The 22947-nt window shown below is 45.8% G+C and overlaps 1 protein-coding gene across 13 annotated transcripts in view; it reads right to left on the minus strand.

Annotated features, from left to right (window-relative positions):
• Positions 1-3831: 3831 nt before the first annotated feature.
• Positions 3832-22947, minus strand: part of LOC124034279 (ankyrin-1-like) — a 221808-nt gene continuing 202692 nt past the window's right edge. For 8 of the 13 annotated variants that reach the window (XM_046347248.1, XM_046347247.1, XM_046347257.1 and 5 more), the window contains exons 39-44: positions 22203-22899; positions 21489-21861; positions 13972-14055; positions 12163-12306; positions 10277-10391; positions 3832-7913 (exon numbers count right to left, since the gene is read on the minus strand). In XM_046347248.1, the coding sequence (XP_046203204.1) occupies positions 10320-10391; positions 12163-12306; positions 13972-14055; positions 21489-21861; positions 22203-22899 (1370 nt within the window). In that variant the 3' untranslated portion in view covers positions 3832-7913; positions 10277-10319. Of the gene's footprint in view, positions 7914-10276; positions 10392-12162; positions 12307-13971; positions 14056-16555; positions 17334-21488; positions 21862-22202; positions 22900-22947 lie in introns of those variants that run through there. The other 5 variants (XM_046347253.1, XM_046347246.1, XM_046347255.1 and 2 more) reach the window with 5 other exon arrangements.

Here is a 22947-nt window from a genome sequence, read left to right on the forward strand (position 1 = left end):
ATCATAGGCCTTCTCTACATCGAAGAAAACACCTCCTTGTTTGCCTGTACCTTCCATATGGCTGACTGTAGACACAGTACATGATCCATCGTTCCCCTGCCTTTCCTGAACCCACCTTGATCTGATGACATTAGGCCTCGTTTACAGACATAAGATGTCAAAGCTATCGGCCTATAACTTGATGGATAAGTAGGGCCTTTCCCTGATTTCCGTATCGGCACCACTACTGCCTGCTTCCAACTGTCAGGCAGCTTCCCTTCCTGCCACACCTTATTGTAAAGGCCCAATACTGTTCCCATTGCAGTGTCACTGAGACGAGCCATCGCGATGTAACACATCTCATCCTTCCCAGGAGACGTTACCTCAGCTTTAGCTATTGCTCTCTTAATCTCACCCAACGTAAAAGGAACATTCAATGCATCCTTCACCACCTCTCTCTGATCCAGGATCCCTGGATGCTCTCCTCTGACCCTCTCTTTTCCACGCTGTCCCTCGTCCTTTTAAATTATTTGAGCTGTGGACTTTCACAAATGCCTGGGCTAACATCTCTGCCTTCTCCATGACTCTCACTGCAACAGTCTCCCAACTTTTCAGCACAGGGATCCCAATCTACTCTGACCTCACTCATCCTCTTAATCATCCCCCATACCTCTTGCACTGGAGTAGTCCTCACTCATCCTCTTAATCATCCCCCTGTTCCTAATTTTCACCTCTCTGCACTCTTCAGTCCACCAGGGAACTGCCCCTCCCCCCTGTACCCATGGAGCCTTTCTCCCCCTGTACCCCCTTTAGGAATCACCTGCCTTCCCCCTTCTCCCCCTGTACCCATAGGAATTACCTGCCTTCCCCCTTCTCCCCCTGTACCCATAGGAATCACCTGCCTTCCCCCTTCTCCCCCCATGTACCCCTTCCCCCTTCTCCCCCTGTACCCATAGGAATCACCTGCCTTCCCCCTTCTCCCCCCTGTACCCATAGGAATCACCTGCCTTCCCCCCCTTCTCCCCATAGGAATCACCTGCCTTACCCCCATAGGAATTACCTGCCTTCCCCCTTCTCCCCCTGTACCCATAGGAATCACCTGCCTCTTACCCATAGGAATTACCTTTCTCCCCCTGTACCCATAGGAATCACCTGCCTTCCCCCTTCTCCCCCTCCCCCTGTACCCATAGGAATCACCTGTCTTCTCCCCCCTTCTCCACCCTGTACCCATAGGAATCACCTGCCTTACCCCTTCTCCCCCTGTACCCATAGGAATCACCTGCCTTCCCCCTTCTCCCCCCTGTACCCATAGGAATCACCTGCCTTCCCCCTTCTCCCCCTGTACCCATAGGAATCACCTGCCTTCCCCCTTCTCCACCCTGTACCCATAGGAATCACCTGTCTTACCCCTTCTCCCCCTGTACCCATAGGAATCACCTGCCTTCCCCCTTCTCCCTGTACCCATAGGAATACCTGTCTTCCCCTTCTCCACCCTGTACCCATATATATATATATATATATATATATATATATATAAACGGAAATACCACAGTTACATAAGTATTCAGACCCTTTACCCAGTACTTTGTTGAAGCACCTTTGGCAGTGATTACAGCATCAGGTTTTATGGGGGTATGACGCTACAAGCTTGTCACACCTGTATTTGGGGAGTTTCTCCCATTCTTCTATGCAGATCCTCTCAAGCTCTGTCAGGTTGGATGGGGAGTGTCACTACACAGCTATTTTTAAGTCTCTCCAGAGATGTTTGATTGGGTTCAAGTCCAGGCTCTGGCTGGGCCACTCAAGGACATTCAGAGACTTGTCCCAAAGCCACTAATGTTTTTGGTTGTGTGGATAGGGTTGTTGTCCTATTGGAAGGTGAACCTTCACCCCGTTCTGAGGTCCTCATCAAGGTTCTCCCATGACTTTGCTCCGTTCATCTTTGCCTCGATCCTGACTAGTCTCCCAGTCCCTGCCGCTGAAAAACATCCCCACAGCATGATGCTGCCACCACCATGCTTCACCCTATGGATGGTGCCAGGTTTCCTCAGTGACGCTTCCCATTCAGGCCAAAGAGTTGAATCTTGTTTTCATCAGAGAAGAGATTCTTTAGGTGCCTTTTGGCAAACTCCAAGCGGGCTGTCATGTGCCTTTTACTGAGGAGTGGCTTTCATCTGGCCACTCTACCATAAAGGCCTGATTGGTGGAGTGTTGCTGAGATGATTGTCCTTCTGGAAGGTTCTTCCATCTCCACAGAAGAAGTCTAGAGCTCTGTCAAAGTGACCATCGGGTTCTTGGTCACCTCGACACAATCCTATCTCGGAGCTCTATGGACAATTCCTTCGAACTCATGGCCTGGGTTTTGCTCTGACATGCACTGTCAACTATAGACAGGTGTGTGCCTTTCCAAATCATGGCGAATCAATTGAATTTACCACAGGTGGACTCCAATCCAAGTTGTAACAACATGTCAAGGATGATCAATTGCAACAGGCTGCACCAGAGATCAATTTCGAGTCTCATAGCAAAGGGTCTGAATACTTATGTAAATACGTTATTTCTGTTTTTCATTTTTAATAAATGCGCAAAATGTCTTAAAACCTGTTTTTGCAATGTCATTATGGGGTATTGTGTGTAGATTGCTGAGGAAAATGTTTTATTTAATCAATTGTAGAATAAGGCAGCAACGTAACAAAATGTGGAAAAAGTCAAGGGGTCTGAATACTTTCCGAAGGCACTGTACATCTGCCTTCCAATTACATCTGGAGTAAGATTCAGAGCAGATTGAGTTCCAATTACTGGGTCAATCCTGGTTCCCCGCCCATCATTAAGGCACACAAGCCCTTTCTCAACCAAGAGTTCCTCCAACACTATTTATATCAGTCCGTGCCCCTCCCCAGAGTGCACTGTGGGCATTACAATCAGCACACCACATCACCCGTCTCCTATCTTGACCTTCTACAATCCCAAGAGCCATCAACTCTAGTCTCTTACACAGGTTGTAAAAGTTCACTATTACCAGATCCGCCCCCTCTCAACCACACATCTACCACTACATATTCCTGCTCAACTCCCTCTCCAATGTTACTTGGATGTAAAATGTCCAAATTGGAAAATAGTATGGTTAGCCTGCATTTACACAGGCAGCCCAATTCGGATCCCTTTTTCACTAATTGGCCTTTTGACCAATCACATCACATCTTTTCAACATATCTTTTTCAGAGCTGATCTGATTGGTGAAAGACCAAATAGTGAAAAAAGGGATCAGAATTGGGCTTCCTGTCTAAACGCAGCCTATGCGAGCTTGAGCCAAACTGATTTAGGTGGTATCAATCAATGAAGAAGCATAATGTATAATGTATAATGTACACATGTCTGGTCTGTGTGGTCATACACATGATATGTTTTAATGGTGCAGAGGCAGGGATAGATGATCAAATGTCTCAAAACAACAACTTGACTCTTATATGTGCTCTCTCTCTCTCTTGCTCGTTCCCTCGTCTTTGAATGTACGTGTTCTTGAAAATGCTAGAAATATTATAGCTATAGGATGAATGCAATGCTTGGGAAAATGGACCTATTCATTATTCCAAGCTGTTACGGACACAATGCTGCAGGACTTTCATGATAGGACTTCCATGATAATAAAACTCATTTCTCAATGCCAGAGACAGTATGTTTCCTGCTATGAAAGAATACCCCCGCTGTGAAAACGTCAGAGCCGTTGAAAACAAAACAAGTTTATACTGCCATCTGGTGAAATGTATTGGTATTGCTCATGTGCAATTAACAGTGTAAAATAATACATGGATGGACTCGTCTCATACAAACTCAAACACATAAAAACACAAGGACATTTCATTTCTTTATTATTTCGTAAATGATTTGAGCTGGTGTACAGGGTAAATTATCTATAGATGTCTTCGGATTTAATTTGATTAAAAGGCTTGTACATGTATATATTTGTCATATTTGACCTCTCAATAACAATATAAAAGCAAACAAAACAAATACGCACAAGGCCCCTATTTTTCCCAGGTTGCAGGCATTACCCATAACTCAACAGTCTCTTGGTAGCTATGGTGCTAAAAGTACATCCATAAAATAACTATAATCCCGCTGACAAGTAAGGGTGCATAGCATTCTAAGTAAATATATATTTCCATATATTTTATATATATTCATTTATATTAAAAACATTTTCTGTGCATGTGCGCAGGTGCATTCCTTTGTATTGAGTAATATGCTATTGCATGAATAATGTCTTCAATCCATTCTAAATGAGTATACATGTGTTCTCTAGTTTTTGCAACAGTTAATCTTTTTTGCATGAAGTTGGTTTATGTCGTCACCTCCATGGTCTGAAGTTCTACTGAGTCCTCCCTCTCCTTGACTCCACTCAGCCTGTCACTGTGTAGAAGGAAGCCTTAGAACTGGCTCAATCTCTTTTTGGTTTTAGTGAGCGGGGATGGAACGGGGGTGGGCGGTGTTGAGGAAAAATACTATTTAAAAAAAATACTGCCTAGTCAGTGAAGCCACGATGTTGTCTAACTACCCCTCTACAACCACAGATCCTCATCGCCCAGTCTGCTTTCCCTGTCTACCACCTCCACAAGTCTCCAGACCCAACCCCTATTACATCCAGACTTAAACACTGTTGGCCCACACTGTGTGCACACAAATGACTTAGATACAGAAACCAAACTAAGAAGCATAATGAATGTATAATGTATGTATGTATGTCTGGTTTTCCTGAAGCTCGTACTGAGCCGACCTTCAGCAGTCACATGGAGGTGCTTCACCATTCCTCTTTCTGCTGCTCCCGTAGCTTTGACCCAGTCAAGGTGGGGTCATAAACATGATATGTATTAATGGTGCAGAGGCAGGGATAGATGATCAAATGTCTCAAAACAACAACTTGACTCTTATACGTGCTCTCTTTCTCTTGCTCGTTCCCTCGTTCTGATTATGCATGGATGGGTTATATGGACGACATATCTATTCATATGTGTTCAGTGTTATACAGTTTCTTAAACAACAACAGATCCTGAGTTCAATAGATAGGCTAAACAGTCTGGCGTCTAGCCTACCTAGTCAACTAATATGTACAGAGCAAGAACTTACATTCATTACCTGTGGCTACAGAGGCTGATAAACCATGGGCCCGGACTGGAGACTAATTTCAATGTCTGGGTATTATTATTGCAGAGTGTTCGTCCATGTACTCTCTGGAGTGTTTGAGACACACGTTTTCCTACGATATGAGCAATGTAATGCATCAAGATCCGTTACGATACAATGCCAAGAGGATGTAGAGCATTACAGCTAATCTACATGATGTAGGATGGTATACTGTACTGAGGTAACACTTCTGTAAACCATGTTTAAATCAGGGTAGGGACCGGAGGACCTCGGTTTAATGTCCACCAATAGTGTCGTATCACCTTCACACCCATGCCAATTCCCCGCCCTCAACCCTGCACTGTCATTTTGTCAACACTAAATGACGCTGTACGGTGTCAGTCTCAATTGTACTTACAATCAGTGGACCCATCACACACACACACACACACACACACAAGCTCGCATACACACACATGCACACACACTTTAGAATGTCTCCTTAGATTGAAATATGAATGCCATTAAGGCTTAAAAGAACAATGAGTGGACACTTTTGGATGGTTTGCATAAACCTCAGGGAATATGGCTATTCTTTACCACCCAACCTTCAAACACACAAGATCAAAAACCAAACACTGTTGGGACTGGGAGAAAAACACTTGAAGAAAACAGCTCTCCAATAATGCAAACCAGTAACTCAGTCCACCAACTTGTCTCCTTTGTCTACTTTGTGCAACCTACATGGAAGTGATGTATGTTCCATGCAGGTCAAGTGGATTAGCAGGAGGCTGATTGGGGCTCTGGCATCTCTCCTAATCAGACAGTACATCTAAGGTAAAAGTAGTTAGAACGCCTATACCCCCCCCCCACACACACACACATACACATATTAAGACCTACTCTTTCGACCAATGTTATTGCTTTCCTTTAAACAAACACCAGACAATACATTTCTGATGGGAAAAGGGGTTGGGGTGTACAGACATCAGGAGAGGGGCGAGAGGAAAGGAGACAGGTTTGTGGTGGGGTTGTGTGGGCTCACAGTTGTGGGTCAGTATTACAGTTTCTTATCACAGTGATTGGTGGCTGGTTGTCTTCGCTAGTCTACTGAGAGTTGCCAACAAAACAAGCAACACTTACAGTCCCAACACTTTCAAATCTCTGTAGATACCCACCTCTACCTGACTGACTATCACATGTAACCAGCTTAACCAGTGCTACATTATTACCTGTAGTGGTGAATTTACTTCTATACCCTTATCGAATGATGGGTAGATGGGTAGATGATCTGTAAACCCTCTTGGATATATCCTGTGATATCAGACTGACAATCTGTTGCTGTGTGACAGACACACCAGAGGGGAGATGCTACATTAATTAGGGGGACTCTGACCCCTGCTGGTAATGAACAGAACTGCTACATAATATCCATATTGAGAGGGACAGAACAGGACTGCTGCATCTACACTGAAAGGCTGGGGGAGTGGAGGGAGGCAGGGCAGGGCAGGGTGTGCAGTGCAGGGAGAATGGGGTGTGAGGATGGGGTGTAGAGATGAATGAGGTGGGTGGACTGCATACATACATACAGATGGTGGTGACAGGACTGGACTATAGCTGGACTATAGCTGCACACATATAGCAGGGTAGATGAAAGGTCTTTCCAACGTTCTCATGACTGCCCCAGCCTTTACTCCAATTACATTCACCCTGGAAGCACACAAACCCCTCCAGGGAGGTTGGTTGTGGGGTTGGGGAGGAAAGTCAACACAGAACCTCCTCTTTCTAAAACACAAAGAACCGTGAAATGTCTCTGAAGCCAATAATGCCCTCTAGGTGACATGACCCCAGCAAAGGGAGGCATCACACGAAAATCACAAAATAACAAATAACCGGACACACAAAAATGGACAGATAAAACAGGCAGAACGACACAGAGGTTTGTTTTGTTTGTTCTCATACCCACCGGATGTCAAGATATATCGAACATATACGCATAGAGTTAACCAAACAAGAACACCAGAGCAGAAGAATCGTTTAGGTGTCTGAAACAGCAGCATCATTAGCATCACATAGGGTTATGGTGACATAAAACACAGGTAACACTCAGTCACGTAGCATTTCAGTGCAGATAGAATGTACAACACCAATGTCCTAAATGTAGGCTACTGGAGTGGGACAGTGAAGGGCTGAAACCAGCCTGTGATGTATTTAATATTTTATTTTGCTGGAAGAGTCTGTTCAGTGTGACAGGGAGGGAGAGTGACCTGTTGCCTAGAGATAATTCTGAGTATTTTGACAGCCTCCCTTTTCAGAAGTTTCACAAACAAACACTGCCCTGTTTCTTTAGAAAGGGTACGTATGACATATTCATCTTGCCCTACACCCCAACATGGCCTCCTATCCAATACAGGAGTGACCCCCCCCCCCCACAACCCCTAGTACTGTAGTGAAAGACAGGCCATGCGCCAGCAGTCATTCATGCTGATACATATAACAGGAAGCACGTTTTGGTTGCTATTTTTTTGTTGTCTGTGTTTGGTTTTGTTTTATACGAAATCATGCACCGAGCCTAGTAGTTGACATGTTTGGATTGTTTCTCTTTTTAAAAAGGTAAGAAAACTAGGAGTAAATCCACTTCGCTCTCGTGATCGTCGGCTTTGCCGTGGTGGTTGTTGTTATTATGAAGTTAGTGTTTCGTTCGTTCCAATCTCTCTTCTTTTCTCTCCATTATTCTCCTCCTCTTCATTCCTCCTGTCACCTGCCGCCGGTCATGTGTCTAAGTAGGATTGTTTTGGTGTGGGGCTCAAATCCTGGAGGGCAAGAGAACAGAGGTTAATATGGAGCAAGGACAAGGTTCCCATCAGTGTGTAGAGAATCAGACCAAACAGTTCTGTTGGATCGGCATGCAGGGTGCACAAATCAAGAACCCAGAGACGAATCAGTAAATGTGAGTAGGCATACCTGTCTATAAATACATACACACACAAACACAGCCAAAACACGGTCAGAGCTTGTCTTACAACTGTCCTTGGATAAAGAGAAAATGTACCGCAACCTTCCTTTCAAGCATGGAAATAGGGGACTCTAGAAACACTGTCTTGTAGTCTTATACACTGACTATACCAAACATTAGGGATACCTGTTGAGCGTGAAAAACCCAGCAGCTTTGCAGTTCTTGACACAAACCGGTGCGCCTGGCACCTACTAACATACTCTGTTCAAAGGCACTTAAATATTTTGTCTTGCCGATTCACCCTCTGAATGGCACACACACAATGTCTCAATTGTCTCAAGGCTTAAAAACTCCTCTTTAACCTTTTACTGCAGTGGGTTAAATCAGGGAAACACAGAGTGTTTTTGTTTTTGTCTTGAAACAAACAAAAGTATACACCTCACACACATATGTATGGTCTTGAAAAAAAGAAGACATCTACCCGTGCCAGCTATAGAGTTTAAATGTATTCAATTATAAGTTTGCATCCCAATATTACACTTTATATACATCACATAACAAAACTGTAGAAACAGGTTTTTCTGTGTATGTTTTTTTTCTGTCTATTAATTATGAAAAAATATGAACAACATTCTCCCCATGAGGCAACTAGGTCATATGACGGCAGGAAAGGGAGACTGTCATCTACATGGATTGAAGTGGATTTAACAAGTGACATCAATAAGAGATCATACCTTTCACCTGGTCAGTCTATGCCATGGAAAGAGTGGGCGTCCTTAATGTTTTGTGTACTCAGAGTATACAGTATATACTGCTCTGGGGAGCTCTATTTCTCCTACTTTGAGAAAGTGTTGTGAATTGTCAGTCAAGTCAATGGTCATTGTTCTGTTTATAATGTAAATGTTTTGTCAAGATCTGTCTTACTAATCAAAGTGAACCTGAGTGTAGTAGTTGGTGCCGTCTCCGGTCTGAAATGGCAGCAATCTGAATTTAAGGCTACTGCATTCCATGCATGGGACCTGTTTCTCGTCTGGGTGTGTCTTATACGTCAGAGTAAGGGGCACACATGAATGCACGCATGCGCACACACGCACACACACACACACACACACACACACACACACACACACACACACACACACACACACACACACACACACACACACACACACACACACACACACACACACACACACACACACACACACACACACACACACACACACACACACACACACACACACACACACACACACACACACACACACACACACACACACACACACACACAGTTGACCCAGATAGTTTAATTTGAAAGAACAACTGGCCTGTCAACTTTGACCTATGAAAACATGCTGGATCCCCAGCACCCTTTGGTAGTGGAGAGCCACATGCAATGCTATCTGTAATAGGTACAACAGTCAGCACTAACATAAACATACTGCATGTAGCTAGACCTACTGTAAACCCAGTCAGACATGTACAGTATTAGTACTACGCCACCACATAAGGACAGCCATTGAACCTCCCCTTCACACCCTGCTGAATACCCACTGTAACACAATCTATACACACTGACCACAGAATCTGATGTAGTTTAGACTCTCCTAAGACAGTATGACAACAGCTGTGCTATACATCCAACTGTATTTGACACACTGATACTCATCTACAGCAAAACACTACACACTAATATACTATCTTATAAAGCCATATGTAACGAGGCATCTGGGTAAGAAGATCGGGAGGTCCGGTCAACCTTTCCTATTTCATTATTTTCTGATAGAACATCTAGAACTAGATAGGGAGAGATAGACGATGAAGAGGACAAAGATAGGAATGTTTAAGGGCATAGACGGGAATGGCCGAGTCGGGACTCATACCTCTGTTGCCGAGGGATACAGAATGTGTAGTACAGAGTTGAGAGCGTTACCGCTCAACTAGACTTAGTTTTAATATTAAATGTGAATCTACTAAATCAATGCCACCCCACAGTCATACTGTAACATATTAATGCACAGTAGTTGCATCAAATGCCAATGATATAGTTCAAGCCACATCAAATGTCACTCTGCACTGTAGTGCTACAATTAGCGCAATGTCATTAGTACTGAATTACTGTAACAACATCAGGCCTATTTAATCCAGACAGAGAGGCAGGATTAAATGAAGGAGCCATAACCCAGGTGAGAGGCCTCAGTGGGTCAGTCAGTCCCGTACCTGCGGGCACATGTCGCTCTGCCACTCTGTCTGCATGCTTCCCTCACTGCTTTACTCTCCGCAGACTGGCACATTTCACTATCTGAGCACCCTTCTTCACATCCACAATATCAGGCTACATCAGGGAGGGCGGGGGGTGCAGGGGGAGAGCCAGCGGCAGAGGCAAAGGAGAGGAGGGACAGAGACAGGTAGAGGAGAGGATGAGAGTAGGAGGGAGAGGAGGAACAGAGACAGGTAGAGAAGAGGATGGGAGTAGGAGGGAGAGGAGGGACAGAAACAGGTAGAGAAGAGGATGAGAGTAGGAGGGAAAGGAGGGACAGAGACAGGTAGAGAAGAGGATGAGAGTAGGAGGGAAAGGAGGGACAGAGACAGGTAGAGAAGAGGATGAGAGTAGGAGGGAAAGGAGGGACAGAGACAGGTAGAGAAGAGGATGAGAGTAGGAGGGAAAGGAGGGACAGAGACAGGTAGAGAAGAGGATGAGAGTAGGAGGGAGAGGAGGGACAGAGACAGGTAGAGGAGAGGATGAGAGTAGGAGGGCGAGGAGGGACAGACAGGTGGAAGAGAGGGTGAGAGTAGGAGGGCGAGGAGGGACAGACAGGTGGAAGAGAGGGTGAGAGTAAGAGGGAGAGGTGGAAGTAGAAGTGAAGGAGAAGTAGTAGGAGAACAAAAAGATGTGGAGGACAGAGATGAAATCAGGAGAGAGGGAGAGATAGAGGATGGAGAGGGAGCAATGGCACAGTGTGTGAGTGATGAAAGATACGGATGAGGTGAAGAGGTGTATGAAGAGACAAGGGTGGAGAGGAGAAGAGGTTAAAAGTGACAATTGAGGTAATGAGCGAAGCGAGAGAGTTGACGGGAAGACAAGAAAAGGAGAGGAAAGGAGTCAATTCAAGAGAAGAGAGATAATGGAAAGACAGCCAAGCCAAGAGAGATGGGGTGGGGATTGGAAAAACAGACAGGAAAATAGAAAAGAGAGAAGCATCAGAAACATTGACATGGAATAGAGTACTGCAGGTTGGAGGGAGCACACAGTCATAGTTATGGACTATAGAGACTTTGAATGGAGGTGGGCAGAGAAGACAGATAGACAGTCAGTCAATGTGGGTTACTGAAGGGGAGAGAACAGACCTCATTGCATTAGCACATCAAGAGCAACCAACCAACACCCAGACATTCATATCAACTGGAGAGAAAGAGCCATCCATCTATGTACTGACTGGAGACAGAGCAGATATCAGAACTGACTGCTGTTATGAAACCTGGAAGAATTAGTTTGTTGTTTCAGCCAACGCAGAGAGACAGTGCAAGCTATCAGAGCAGGATGCAGTTGTGGACTTTTTGGATGGTCCTACATGCAGGTCAGGATGGAGAGGGTGGACATGATGGGGGAAATGAAGCACAGATGAGTAATGCTTGCAAGTTGGATACAAAATACAGCATGAGGACACTCACACAAAATCAATATTTCTTTCAGTTTCTTTGTAGCTAGGAGGATGGTGAATGACAACACAGGTTGATCTAAATTACAAACACACACATACATCCCATTCACACGACACAGTCCATGCAGGTTTAGCCCACTGTGGTCTACTTTGGACTAGCAGAGCAATCTATAATGCTGATCCCAGCAGAGTAGAGATCGTAGTTCCCAGCTACACCCTTGTCATCTTCTCTAGTGGTTGATTGCTACATTGAGTACCTATATAAATTCAGGGAAGTTTACAGATTGACCCTGATGGGCCCTGTATGGTCAAGTTAGTCTCAGTCTACTTTAACTGTGAATCAATGCTCTATTTATGACAGATGAATGAGTTTGTTTAGAGTCTCAGCCTCTTGTACATTAGCCCAGGTGAGTGTGGCCTGGCTGATGCAGGTCAGTGGCCCACCTTGCTGCTCAGGACGGCGTAGTTTATGAACTGCTCCGCCTCAGCCTCCAGCTCATCCTGCAGAGAGCCATCCACGCTCACTGACCGCTCCTGACCCCCCACGTCACCTGAGCCCTTCCCCCTGCGCACCACCTTCCGTACAATCTGCACCACACGCACACACACACACACACACACACACACACACACACACACACACACACACACACACACACACACACACACACACACACACACACACACACACACACACACACACACACACACACACACACACACACACACACACACACACACACACACACAGGGGAGGGAGGGAGGGAGAGGAGGATGAGAGGATGAGGGAGGGTGGTGGGAAAGAGAGCTTAAGAAGGAGAGATTGGTAGTCTTTTGGGTTCTCCCTGTGTGCCATTAAGGAACTTAATGTTCATTATAAAACACTGTCCTGGTTATATGTATCCTTATCAACCCTATCCTTACTAAATCTACCACCCACAACCTTTCAACCCCATCCTTACTAAATCTACCACCCACAACCTTTCAACCCCATCCTTACTAAATCTACCACCCACAACCTTTCAACCCCATCCTTACTAAATCTACCACCCACAACCTTTCAACCCCATCCTTACTAAATCTAACCACCCTACAACCCACAACCTTCAACCCCATCCTTACTAAATCTATCCACCTACACAAACCTTTCAACCCCATCCTTACTAAATCTACCACCCACAACCTTTCAACCCCATCCTTACTAAATCTACCACCCACAACCTTTCAACCCCATCCTTACTAAATCTACCACCCACAACCTTTCAACCCCATCCTTACTAAATCTACCACCCACAACCTTTCAACCCCATCCTTACTAAATCTACCACCCACAACCTTTCCTTAAAATCTACCATCTCCTTAAATCTACAACCCACAACCTTTCCAACCCCATCCTTATTAAATCTACAACCCACAACCTTTCAACTCCATCCTTATTAAATCTAAACCCACAACCTCTCCTTATTAAATCTACAACCCACAACCTTTCAAAATCCCCATCAACTCCTATTAAATCTAAATTTCAACCCCATCCTTACTACAACCCACAACCTCCTTATTAAATCAACCCCACAACCTTATTAAATCAAACCCCAACCTTTCAACCCCATCCTTATTAAATCTACAACCCACAACCTTTCAACCCCATCCTTATTAAATCTACAACCCACAACCTTTCAACCCCATCCTTATTAAATCTACAACCCACAACCTTTCAACCCCATCCTTATTAAATCTACCACCCACAACCTTTCAACCCCATCCTTACTAAATTCTCCTTATTAAATCTACACCCACAACCTTCAACCCCATCCTTATTAAATCTACAACCCACAACCTTCCAACCCCATCCTTATTAAATCTACAACCCACAACCTTCCAACCCCATCCTTATTAAATCTACAACCCACAACCTTCCAACCCCATCCTTATTAAATCTACAACCCACAACCTTCCAACCCCATCCTTATTAAATCTACAACCCACAACATTTCATACAGCAACTAAACATGACTGTGACACCTGTGAGAGCAAGACAGGGATCATTTTCCCATGTCGTGATTACAGTCATGACATTGGAATAAATCAAGGCATGACGATGAACGTGATGGTTCTTGATTATCAATGTGATAATCATTTCTATGAGGATGAGTGTAGTGAGTTGAACATGAATAGTAACAGGGGGGACCTGGTAGATAAGCCACAGCGCAGGGCTGTAGAGTAGAGAGAGGCATGCTGGGATAGATATCTGACCTTCTTGGTGACGATGTTTCCGTGCTCGTCTGTGAACTGCTCCTCGCTCACTTGTTCCCCTGGAAGATCCTTGGCCTCGTCACCCTACGGGACAGACAACATGTACTGAACATCACTAAACAATACTGTCATACTGAAATACACATGGTATACTGTACCGTCACACACATCTGCTCATAGATGCATGGCAAACTCATCAACAGCACACACTTATACAGTAAGGAGTCCAAAACCACATACTCTACATAAACATTATAAAAGGGACCAGTCAATACTACCAGAAAGATTGGATCCAAATACTTGATTGGCCAACAACTTTTCCACAGACATTAATGTCACACCTATGAGTTTGTAACTATGAATTGGGGAACGACTCCGAGAGAAAACCAGGAGTCAGCATACAGAACGAAAATGGTGCTGGAATCTAGAGCACTTTAAAATAGCCACCCAGAGTGAGTCTCATCATTTAGCCACTGTCACCAACCCCAAACGAGAGAGAGAGAGAGAAGAGAGAGAGAGAGAGAGAGAGAGAGAGAGAGAGAGAGAGAGAGAGAGAGAGAGAGAGAGAGAGACATACGTACGTACGTACATACATACATACATACATACATACATACATACATACATACATACATACATACATACATACATACATACATACATACATACATACATACATACATACATACATACATACATACATACATACATACATACATACATACATACATACATACATACATACATACATACATACATACATACATACATACATACATACATACATACATACATACATACATACATACATACATACATACATACATACATACATACATACATACATACATGGGACTGCTGTGGTGTTAGCACTAATACAATGAGAGTTGATGAGGTTCATAAGAATACAACTATTACTCCTAATAACATTGGAGGCGCCAGTACAGCTATTTATAAGATCAAAAGGTCCCGCAATTGAAACTATTGAACACAGCACTATGGCTGAAGTCTGCCTATCCCCCACAATCCATAGAGTAAAGATTTATTTTAGTTATTAAAGGTGTTGAGACCAAGAGAGGGCTGGAGGGAGGGGGAGAATAGGACCATGAAGATGGTAGAGAGATTAGAGACTGAGTTCATAGGTTTATACACCACACAGGTTGAGCCATTCACAGCTCAACAGCACGTACAAGGCCTGTACAGTGCACCTACAGTCTAAATGGGTCTCAACTGTAGGTCTATGGTCACAGCACGTACAAGGCCTGTACAGTGTATCTACAGTCTAAATGGGTCTCAACTGTAGGTCTATGGTCACAGCACGTACAAGGCCCGTACAGTGTATCTACAGTCTAAATGGGTCTCAACTGTAGGTCTATGGTCACAGCACTTACAAGGCCCGTACAGTGTATCTACAGTCTAAATGGGTCTCAACTGTAGGTCTATGGTCACAGCACGTACAAGGCCCGTACAGTGTATCTACAGTCTAAATGGGTCTCAACTGTAGGTCTATGGTCACAGCACGTACAAGGCCCGTACAGTGTATCTACAGTCTAAATGGGTCTCAACTGTAGGTCTATGGTCACAGCACGTACAAGGCCCGTACAGTGTATCTACAGTCTAAATGGGTCTCAACTGTAGGTCTATGGTCACAGCACGTATAAGGCCCGTACAGTGTATCTACAGTCTAAATGGGTCTCAACTGTAGGTCTATGGTCACAGCACGTACAAGGCCCGTACAGTGTATCTACAGTCTAAATGGGTCTCAACTGTAGGTCTATGGTCACAGCACGTACAAGGCCCGTACAGTGTATCTACAGTCTAAATGGGTCTCAACTGTAGGTCTATGGTCACAGCACGTACAAGGCCCGTACAGTGTATCTACAGTCTAAATGGGTCTCAACTGTAGGTCTATGGTTTGACCATTCTTAGTTTTGTCCTCCCCTCCCTCTGTTACTATTCTATCTCACCTGGCGGAATACGGTATGAACAATATGATCCAGAAAGTTGCTTGAAGATACTTTAAAACGATAATGTTGTTGTTGCAAAGTAGTTCTATCGTGCATCCTGTATATTCATCATCTATGCACAAGTCAGCATACTGTATGTGTGAGTTAAAATTCTACAATATAAATGAACAACCGTTTTATGAACATAATCTTTGATCTTTCATCCCATTACGGATAAATTGCTTGGTCAGAAGGTAAACAAGCAGAAAGAGGTTTCTCTCCACCTTCTCCACCCGCCTCGACCCTGACCAACATTTCCCCTTGTCACAGACAAACATTAAATCACCCCTGAGCTTTACAAATACACACACACACACACACACACACACACACACACACACACACACACACACACACACACACACACACACACACACACACACACACACACACACACACACACACACACACACACACACACACACACACACACACACACACACACACACACTCTGTTTGTTACACTCTCCTTCATTATTTTGTTCCATTGCCAGTCAATTCTCTCTCTCATCTTCTCCCCCTCGCCCCCCCCCCCCCTTGCCCCTCTCCCCTCCTCCCCTCCCCTCTCTGTTGGGTACCTTGAGAATGACCCGGCGGCGGACCACGCGGGTGGTGACGTTCTCCTCTTCGTCGGCCACACCCTCGGCCTCACCCAGCTCACGGTCTAGCGCAGCGTGCACATAGGTGAGCACAGAGCGCAGGGAGCCGCTGGCTATATGCATCACATTCTGACCACTGATCACCAGGAAGGCCAGCAGCACAAAGCTGAAGAGCAGCTCAGTCACCAGGGCCCACATCACTCACAGCCCCTCCAAGCTTCTACCTCTGCAAACTCTCAAAGCAACCCAGCAACCCAGTGGAGCGCACGACACACCCACTCTCACACACCCAACTACACGCCCACCCACACACACTAACACACACACTAACACACACACTAACACAGACACTAACACAGACACGTCTGTGCAGGCTCTCGCCGTCTATCCACAACACTTCTCTCCGTTTTTCTGGGGCAACAGCTGCACCCTCAGGCCTTCTCTCCCCTCAACAGGGCTGGCGTCTTGTCCTTCTTTCTCTCCCTCCGCTTGTGTCCCTTCTTCAGCAAGCTCTACTCCACTAGACCCTGTTCCTTCTTTCTCTGGCTCCGTCTCCCTCTCCCTCTCCCTCTCTCTCTCCGTCTGTCAGCTGGTCAGTAAGAATGGCTGACCCATGCCATCAAATCTAGGCGGCTGCAACCTTGGGAGGCTTCTATTTCCTCTCCCTCCCTCTCTCTTTCGTTCCTTCGCTCTCTCTCTCTCCTCTGTGCTTCCAAAAACAACCCTTCACCCCTCGCTCCCTCTCTATCTCCCAGCCATGTGATCTGTAGTCTTTAAATATTTCTGGCTGCTCCAGAGAGGAGCTCTGCTCTGTCAGGCTGTGAGGCTGAGAGTGAGAATAACAGACTTGCACCCTGACCAACAGGCCTCCCTCAGGTATTCACACTACAGTATACTCCCTCAGGTAATCATACTATACTCCCTCAGGTACTCATAGTATACTCCCTCAGGTAATCATACTATACTCCCTCATGTACTCATAGTATACTCCCTCAGGTAACCATAGTATACTCCCTCAGGTAACCATAGTATACTCCCTCAGGTAACCATAGTATACTCCCTCAGGTAACCATAGTATACTCCCTCAGGTAGTCATAGTATACTCCCTCAGGTAACCATAGTATACTCCCTCAGGTAACCATAGTATACTCCCTCAGGTACTCATAGTATACTCCCTCACGTAACCATAGTATACTCCCTCAGGTACTCATAGTATACTCCCTCAGGTACTCATAGTATACTCCCTCAGGTAATCATACTATACTCCCTCATGTACTCATACTATACTCTGGTACACACAACCATACACTATACTTCCACACTTATATTATTATTCCAATGGCATGTAGGTATATGTTCCACCACCACACATAATTATTCTGTAATGGTTTGGGATCTATTTTACTTAAACAATACAGTAAGATGCAGATTGTCAGAAGCAAGACCATTTCCTGCCACTTATTCTCTATGGGCAACATTGTAGTCTGTTCTTACTGTTCCAACACACTGGCAGTCCCAATATAACCTGGCAGTCCCAATATAACTTCCTACCAGGGATAGCCCATAGAGACTGAAACAGCCCCTTTTGCTCTCTCACTGCATCACAAATTTGAGCTGTCCTTTAGGGTGCTCTGGTGCAGTGTCCTTTAGGGTGCTCTGGTACAGTGCCAGAATGCTAGATGCCACGTGTGATGGGCTGGGATTGGGGATCTGGTGACAGGGGCTGCTATTTTTGGCTTGACAGGCTGTTTGTGCCCTTCTTGGGCCTTCTGTTTGTATGTGCATGTGTGTGAGAGGAGAGGATAGTGGGATTATGGTACTTACAATCTAATTCAGTTATAGCCTTCTGTCAATGGGTTTGGACTGTAGTCATACAAGTCCTACTGTACAGCATTTACATTTTAGTCATTTAGGAGATACTCTTATTCAAAGAGACTTACAGGAGTAATTAGAGTTAAATGCCTTGTTCAAATCTAATCACACTTTATTTGCCACATGTGCTGACTACAACAAGTGTAGACTTTACCGTGAAATGCTTACTTACAAGCCCTTAACCGACAGTGTAGACTTTACCGTGAAATGCTTACTTACAAGCCCTTAACTGACAGCGCAGCTCAAGAAGAAGAAAATATTTGACCAAGTAGGCTAAATTAAAAACGAATAATAAAAACGAACACAGTAAGAATAACAATAACGGGGCTATATACAGGGGGCACCGGCACCAAGTCAGTGTGCAGGTGTACAGGCTAGTAATCTGCACATGCAGGTGGGGTTGAAGTGACTATACATAGGTAACAAACAAACAGCAGTAGCAGCAGTGTACTGGGGGGTCAATGGAAATTGTCCGGTGGCAATTTTTATGAATTGTTCAGTAGTCTAATTGCTTGGGGGTAGAAGCTGTTGAGGAGCCAGGCTGTGATGCAACCGGTCAGGATGCTTTCAATGGTGCAGTTGTAGAACCTTTTGAGGATCTGGGGGCCCGTGCAAAATCTTTTCAGTCTCCTGAGGGGGAAAAGGTTTTGTCGTGCCCTCTTCATAACTGTCTTGGAATGTTTGGACCATGATAGTTCGTTGGTGATGTGGACACCAAGGAACTTGAAACTCTCAACCCGCTCCACTACAGCCCCGTCGATGTTAATAGGGGTTCGGCCGCCATTTTCTGTAGTCCATGATCAGCTCCTTTGTCCTTTGTCTTGCTCACATTGAGGGAGAGGTTGTTGTCCTGGCTCCACACCTCCACAACTCTCTATAGGCCGTCTTATCGTTGTCGGTGATCAGGCCTACCACTGTTGTGTCGTCAGAAAACTTAATGATGGTGTTGCAGTCGTGTTTGGCCATGCAGTGCTTGGCCATGGGTGAACAGGGAATACAGGAGGGGACTAAGTACACACCCCTGAGGGGCCTCATTGGTAAGGATCAGGATCAGCGTGGCAGACGTGATGTTGCCTACCCTTACCACCTGGGGGCGGCCCGTCAGGAAGTCAACGATCCAGTTGCAGAGGGAGCCTTCAAAGCGCTTCATGGCCACCGATGTGAGTGCCACGGGGCGGTAATCATTTAGGCAGGTTACCTTCACTTCCGTGGGCACAGGGACTATGGTGGTCTGCTTGAAACATGCAGGTATTACAGACTCAGTCAGGGAGAGGTTGAAAATGTCCGTGAAGACACTTGACAGTTGGTCCGGGCATGCTTTGAGTACACGTCCTGGTAATCCGTCTGGCCCAGTGGTTTTGTGAATGTTGACCTGTTTAAAGGTTTTGTTCACATCGGCTACCGAGAGAGTTACCACACAGTCATCCAGAACAGCTGGTGCTCCCGTGCATGCTTCAGTGTTGCTTGCCTCGAAGCGAGTATAAAAGGCCTTTAGCTCGTCTGGTAGCCTCGCGTCACTGGGCAGCTTGTGTCTGAGGTTTCCCTTTGTAGTCCATAATAGTTTTCAAGCCCTGCCACATCCGACGAGCATCAGAGACGGTGTAGTAGGATTCAATCTTAATCCTGTATTGACGCTTTGCTTGTTTGATGGTTCATCTGAAGGCATAGCGGGATTTCTTATAAGCGATTAGTCTCCCGCTCCTTGAAAGAGGCAGCTGTAGCCTTTAGCTCGATGCGGATGTTGCCTGTAATCCATGGCTTCTGGTTGGGATATGTACGTACAGTCACTATGGGGACGACATCATCAATGCACTTATTGATGAAGCCGATGACTGACTGAGGTGTTGTATTCCTCAATGCCATTGGATGAATCCCGGAACATATTCCAGTCTGTGCTAGCTAAACAGTCTTGTAGTGTAGCAACCGTGTCATCTGACCACTTCCATATTTAGCGAGTCACTGCTACTTCCTGCTTTAGTTTTTGCTTGTAAGCAGGAATCACGAGGATAGAATTGTGGTCAGATTTGCCAAATGGAGTGCGGGGGAGAGCTTTGTATGCATCTCTGTGTGTGGAGTCAAAGTGGTCTCTGATTTTTTTCCTCTGGTTGCACATGTGACATGCTGGTAAAAATTTGGTAAAACTGATTTAAGTTTGCTTGCATTAAAGTCCCTGGCCACTAGGAGCACCGTTTCTGGGTGAGCATTTTCTTCTTTTCTTATGGCCTTATAGAGTTGTTTGAGAGTGGTCTTAGTACCAGCTTTGCTTTGTGGTGGTAAATTGATGGCTATGAATAATACAGATGAGAACTGTATCTTGGTAGATAGTGCAGTCCACAGGTTATCATAAGGTACTCTACCTCAGGCGAGCAATGCCTTGAGACTTCTTTAATAATAAACATCGCTCGTCTTACCAGAGTAGCATCTCTGTTCTGCCGTTGCATGGAAAATCCCGCCAGCTCTATATTGTGTGTTTTTTCGTTCCGCCACGTCTCGGTGAAACATAAGATGTTACAGTTAATCTTAATAGTAGGTCATCAATTTTATTTTCTAACGATTGCACATTAGCAAGGAGAATGGAAGGCATTGGGAGTTTACTCGCTCGCCTCCAGGTTCTCAGAAGGATCCGCGATCTGTGTCCCCTTTTTCTTCACGCAAAAGGCGTGGATCTGGGCCTGTTCCAGTGAAAGCAAGATATCCTTCTCGTCGGACTTGTTAAAGGAAAAAGTTTCTTCCAGTTTGAGGTGAGTAATCCCTTTTCTGATGTCCAGAAGTTAAGAGATGGTACCAGCAACATTATGTACACAATAAGTAAAAAAATAAGTTACACAAACCACAAAAAAAATAACAAAATTGCACAATTGGTTGGAAGAATGTAAAATCTCAGCCATGTTCTTCTGTGCCATCTTAGGAAGGGAACATCTACAGATTTTAAACCTAGCCGGCATGGGGATTTGAACCAGCAACCTCTCGGTTATTGGCCCAACGCTCTTAACCGCTAGGCTACCTGCCACCCCAATAATATAATAGGTTTCCCACTCACCTCCTGCCTCAGGAGTACGTCGTCCCAGGTCTGCAGCTCTGGTACCCTGTGAGGGAACCCCAGGCCCTTCTCAAATGGCTGGGTGCCCCTGAAGTGCCCACGCAGGAGCTCAGAGTGCCCCATGTCCCGCACCGGCTGAAGCAGGGCCTCCTGGGACACACGGGACTGGCTGGGGTCCACATCCATGGCAGCGCGCACTGATGACATCATTGAGTCCATGGCCTGCCTGGGTTTTGTTGTCTGTGAACCCAACCAGGCCTGAGTGTGGTCAGTGACAGGTTGCCAACCTGGACCCGACTGCTCCTGCAGATAGGACAGTAAAGAGCCACCACCTCCGCCACTGCCTCTACTACCACTGCCGCCACCACTGGACCTAACGAGGCAGAGGATGAGTGAGAAAAGAAGAAAGGAGGAGAGAGATGAAGAGAGGTGGAGAGAGAGGACAAGTGAGAGGAGAATAGACAAAGGAGTGAAAGGAGCAGAGAGAGGCCAATGTGTATCAAATGTGTGTGTCAAACAATAGCTGACTAATAGTCCTTCATAGACACTCTGTCACTAAAACAAAATATTGTATTATTAGGTTAGGAAACATGGCAACATTGAAGTGTCCTAAGGCTCAGTTGTCTCAGAGGTGAGTGTCTGGACTACCCCCTGTCTGGCAAGTGCTGTGTCCAGCTGAGCTGCAGACTGACTTAGGTCTGAGGACACACTCACCTGTCTCCATTACGATCAGCCACGCGCCTCAGACCGGGCGACTTGCTCAGCCGGGTGTACACTCGCTGCTGTTGTCCTGCAACAAGAGAAAGCCCTTCCTCTGAGCCTGTCCTTCCTCCTCTTCCTCCTTCAACTCCATCTCCGTCTCCACCTGCCAAGTTGCCTCTGACCGCTGCTGCCTCTGACTTCACGACTTTTGACCCTTGACCCTTCTCCAGACCATTAACGTTGTATAACATGGCGGCGATGGTGCCTCCGAACGAAGAAGGGGTGGCAGGGGTGGCTGTGCTGAACGAAGCAGGGGTGGCAGGGGTGGCGGTGCTGAACGAGTCAACAGCCCCCATCTCTGAGTTCTCTTCCACCAGCTCCATGGAGCCACTCAGCCCCCCTTCCTCTCCTCTAGCCCTACTGCCCGGCCGGCCCAGGCTCCCGTACGAGAGCCCCTGCAGCCCCTCCGAGTCGTCAGCATTGCTGCACTCCAGTGAGGAGTCCTCCACGGCCACTAGGGAGGGGCTGTTGCCCGAGGGCCACACCTGCACATCGGACATCTCCATGAGTGTGTCCTCCTCTGTGATGGCCATGGGAGCACACTCCAGACTGGAGACTTCCTGCCAGTAGGGCTCATTTCCGAGTGGGGAGGGCAGGCTGTACTGCATGGAAGGAGGGGAGAGCAGCTCCTCCTGTAATATCCCGTAACCTGGAGCGACACACAGAGAGGCACACTGACACGGGCCCCCCACCTTGC

This window comes from Oncorhynchus gorbuscha, linkage group LG04 (assembly GCF_021184085.1).
Source record: "Oncorhynchus gorbuscha isolate QuinsamMale2020 ecotype Even-year linkage group LG04, OgorEven_v1.0, whole genome shotgun sequence".
NCBI lineage: Eukaryota > Metazoa > Chordata > Actinopteri > Salmoniformes > Salmonidae > Oncorhynchus > Oncorhynchus gorbuscha.